Source organism: Chionomys nivalis, chromosome 18 (assembly GCF_950005125.1).
Source record: "Chionomys nivalis chromosome 18, mChiNiv1.1, whole genome shotgun sequence".
In the NCBI taxonomy this organism is placed as follows: Eukaryota; Metazoa; Chordata; class Mammalia; order Rodentia; family Cricetidae; genus Chionomys; species Chionomys nivalis.
The window spans coordinates 27,774,835-27,779,411 of NC_080103.1; the positions used below are offsets into that span (position 1 = coordinate 27,774,835).

The 4,577-nt window shown below is 43.0% G+C and overlaps 1 protein-coding gene across 1 annotated transcript; it reads left to right on the forward strand.

Annotated features, from left to right (window-relative positions):
• The first annotated feature begins 2,413 nt into the window (after window positions 1-2,413).
• Window positions 2,414-2,972, forward strand: LOC130889347 (40S ribosomal protein S10-like). The gene has a single exon (XM_057792995.1). It carries the CDS (start codon window positions 2,439-2,441, stop codon window positions 2,970-2,972), a length of 534 nt encoding a protein of 177 aa, XP_057648978.1. The 5' UTR covers window positions 2,414-2,438.
• Window positions 2,973-4,577: the final 1,605 nt, after the last annotated feature.

Sequence of the window (4,577 nt, forward strand, 5' to 3'; positions counted from 1 at the left end):
TGTACTACCACACCCAACTACTTCCTTATTTTTGTTTTTTTTTTACTTTTAAGAACTTTATCTTTCAGCCTGCATATATTTTTAAACACACTGTAAATCATTTAAAGTTTTCTTTGTCTTTGAATCTCTCTTTACTGTATCTCTCTTTTTCTGACCACACGAGCCTTTAAATTACTGAGCAATATGGGTAGGATTAAAGCCGTGACTTTGCCAGCTAAATCCAGCCAATTCCTTAGCTTTCCAGCCTCATGGCAGAGGTACTGGCTGTAGCCATGTTTATCACCACAACTCTGTGGCGTTTCAAGGTCTTTGCCAACAAGCAAACTGCAGCATTACATCCACAGACAACAATCAAGTCCTCTCTCTGTAGTCGGCCCTCCTGCCTCAAACAGTCAGAGTTTGCCCTGGCAGGATGGACCAGAATGCCAGAGTTTTAAAACAGCACAACTTTTTTCCTGCTACGTCTGAAAACAAACAAGTATGCAGTCAGCTTTTATCAATACCTTTTAAGTGTTTCGTGGCAGGACCTCTTAATGAGCTGCAGGGTTCTGCAGCTGAAGCTGAGTCAGGAAGCCTCTCTTAGATGAGAGCGCTTGCTTGCCTCTAGCAAGCAGAGCAGACCCGAGAAATTGCTGCTACCAAGAAAAAACGCTTTACTCTATTCTTTCCCAAGCTTTCTCAGGCTTTCTGTGGATGCAGTTATCCACGTGGGCGCCATCTGTAGTAGGGGCTGTGGGCCTCTTCCCACAGCCCGGCTCATGGCTGCCTGGCTAGCTTATGCCCCAAAATAATGACACACAAACTGTATTCTTTTAAACACTGCTTGGCCCATTTCTGTTCATGTATGTAGCACCCCAAGGTGCGCTTACCGGGAAGATTCTAGCCTATGTCCATCCTGGGTCAGAGCTTCATCGCATCTGCCGGGGAGAGGGGAGCATGGTGCATGGCGTCTGCTCCAGAGAGCAGAGCTATCGAGTCTGAGCTCACTTCCTCTTCCTCCCAGCATTCTATCCTGTTTACTCCACCCACCTAAGGGGTAGCCTATCAAATGGGCCAAGGCAGTTTGTTTATTGACAAATGACCTTCCTCCATCAATACACGCATGGAATTATCCAGGTATGCATCTATCATTTCTTTATGATAGCTCATAGATAGTGTCATTACTAAACCTATCTGATAGGCAAAATTATCAAGTCTCAGAAAGATAAATTATTCTGCAGTCGGGCACACAAAGGATGACTCTCAGGTCTGTCTGGCCCAGAATCCATTCTGCTGCACCCCACCCTCTCTAATGGGCAAGATTTTGATGGAGATGCTGAAGACCGAAGGAGAAAGCTGTGGTCATGTTCTAATTCCTTGCAAGCTCTTATATTTACATTCTCCAGTCCTAACTTTGTATTTTAATTAAATAGTTGATTTGATGGATATGTACCAAGTAAATCTTATTTCTAAGGAACTTGGAGGAAATAAAAAACAAGGTCAGCATATTTTAGTAATTCTGTTTTGAGCAATGTTGATGATATAAGGAAAAATCAATAAAACTATGCATTAAGAAAGGAACATTGGACTTAAAGTAAATCAGAGGGTTTTTTTTACCAAAAAAAAAAAATCTGCATTAGATTGCTTCAAAATGAGGCTCTGTAAAGTGGTATGGAGCATGTGATATGATCCTGTGCCAGGGCATTTTGCGTGTGCATTTGCATTGATTGCATGTGCAATTAGAATATATTACTGTAACTTATAATTATATGCATGGATAATTTACTGCATTTCCTTGCTTTTATTCTTCAAAACCCCTGTGACAAATTTAATAGGAAATAATGCGTATCTATTGGAAGAGAGAACACACTGACTTAAACTGTATCTTATATTTGTGTTTTGAACCCCTAAACTTCCATTCTTACCATTTTACATACAGTCTTTGTGCTACAAAAAGCTTCATATGTCTAAAGAGAGGTAGTAACTTTGTGCTTGCAGCAACATCAGGAGGGAGACTCCATAGAGCTGAAAGAAGATAGCCCTCAAGAAAGGCCAGAAATATCTGGAGCTTTTGAAGTGATGGACCACTGAATGAGTGGCCATAACAGAGATCTCATTTAGAATTGCTTCACAATGACACTCTATAATATGATGTGTGTGTTTATGGTACAATCATACATGTGATTTTGTGCTTAATGGTATGCATGTGTTTTATAATTGTATATGTTGATATAGTGTGGAGTACATGCATGTATGTGTGTCTGTGTAAATGCAGTAGATAGAGTATGGAGAAGAGTCAGTCTTTAGCAAAGGCCACCAATGCCTAGCAGGTAACTCTCTGATGAGCAAGAGAGGACGGGGCAGAAAGCAGGGCAGGATCATCAACAAAACCACAGAGCCGGCTGCTCAGGCACGCCCCTTCCTTTCCAGCCTCCGTCCCGGACCCTGCAGCCGCCGCGATGTTGATGCCCAAGAAGAACCGGATTGCCATCTATGAGCTCCTTTTTAAGGAAGGAGTGATGGTTGCCAAGAAGGATGTCCATATGCCCAAACACCCTGAGCTGGCAGACAAGAACGTGCCCAACCTTCATGTCATGAAGGCCATGCAGTCTCTGAAGTCTCGAGGCTACGTGAAGGAGCAGTTTGCCTGGAGACACTTCCATTGGTACCTTACGAATGAGGGCATCCAGTATCTCCGCGATTATCTCCACCTGCCTCCGGAGATCGTGCCTGCCACCCTGCGCCGCAGTCGTCCCGAAACTGGCAGGCCTCGGCCCAAAGGGCCGGAGGGTGAGCGCCCGGCAAGATTCACAAGAGGGGAGGCGGACAGAGACACCTACAGAAGGAGTGCTGTGCCCCCTGGTGCTGACAAGAAAGCCGAGGCCGGGGTCAGCCACCACAGTGAGCTTGAAGACTGTTGTTTGGAATATACTTTAAAGAAAAGTGAAAAAAAAAAAAACCACAGAGCCATCTCCCGCAGACCATACACCTAGATCTCAATTCAGAAAAAGCCCTCCCTGTGCAAATTATAGCAGTTACTAGCTGTTAGAGAAATGTTTAAAAATTAATAACAGCCAGTGGTGGCAAATGTATACCCGTGGAGCAAGATGAACTACCACACAAATCACAAATACACCTTGACTCAGGAATCATGCATTTGTGATGTTAATGCTGTCAACCCAGAATCTCAGATCACAGAAGAGACAAGCTTCTGGGTGTGTTTGTGGGGAATTTCCTACATCAGGTTTGTTGAAGTTGCAAGACCCACCCTAAATGAATTCCCTTGAGTCCTGGAATGAATAAAAGAGACAAGCTGCCTGTGCACCAGGGTCTGTCCCTCTCTGTCTGCCTCCTGAATGCACACACATGTGACCAGCTGCCTCACAACCCTGTCACCACACAAGTTCCTCTGCCTCAGGAGACTCTGTCCTCAAACTATGAACCAATAAAACCCCTTCATTAGTCTACTTTTGTCGGGTGTTTTAGCATAGCCACAAGACTATCACTGACACAGACGGTAGAGGAGTTTGTCATAGCAAATGAAAGGCTGAGCATAGACACACTTAAGTGAGCAGATACTCCTTGAAGCTCTCTGTACAATGCAGCCTGTGCCAGCCAGTAAAGGACTGACTGAGTTCCCATGATCCTATAGTTTGAAAGCTATTTGGTCATATTAATAACCCCCAAGTATATGCAAAACATAGTATTGAAGTGAAATGTAAGAAATAATCTTACAAAATGAAAATGTTATCTACCTTTGTTTCAGAAAGGTCAAAGTGTGCTTGTTGAGTTTTTCACAGATTTAGATAATGAAAAATTTCAACGTGGGTTATATCTGAGAGGTGATGACACTTTGGGCAAGGAGAAATTTTCACTTTCTACTTTATGTGTAATTATTCTTTTCCTAAACAGCATATGTTATTTCTACACTTGGAAGAAAATAACAACGAGGATACCTCCATTCAGTAGAGGTGAGATTTTATAAAGAGTCTGTGGTATAAGCACAGTATTTCTCTGTCTCTGACCTAACGCCATGACCAAATTCCCAGCCTATACAAGCAACTAAAAATTCAAATTCCTGGCTGTCTAGATCTGTTTTCCCATGATCCCTAGCCTGGAGTTTCCTGGGCAGCTCTCACATCTGCAGCCATCTGGGCAAAGCAGATATGTTACAGAAAACAAGCAAGGATCATGCATTTCCAAGAGCCCAGTTAGCAGTCTCAACAGATAGAGAGAAAGCAGAAGCCTTAACTGTCAAGGTCCGTATGGATGGTTTAATTTTCTTCTGGAATAAAAACAAAAGAAAGAGCTAAATGCGGTCCTACAACAGGATCACGGAAAGGCATTAAGCATGCATGCAGCTCAGCGTACAAATGTACAGATAACCTCTTTATACACAGCGATAATGTTGAGACTTCTGAGTGTATGCAGAATAATAAAAACAGGCCCTTGCTGTGAGCCACACTGTGGCACTATCTAATAATTCAGGGCTTATTTGGTGTCCATGACTTGCTGAAAGGGAGGCCTACACCACTTCTGTTTTCAGAAAACACAAAATCATTCCTCTCTCTGTGCAAAAAGACAGCTCTGATTGCAAG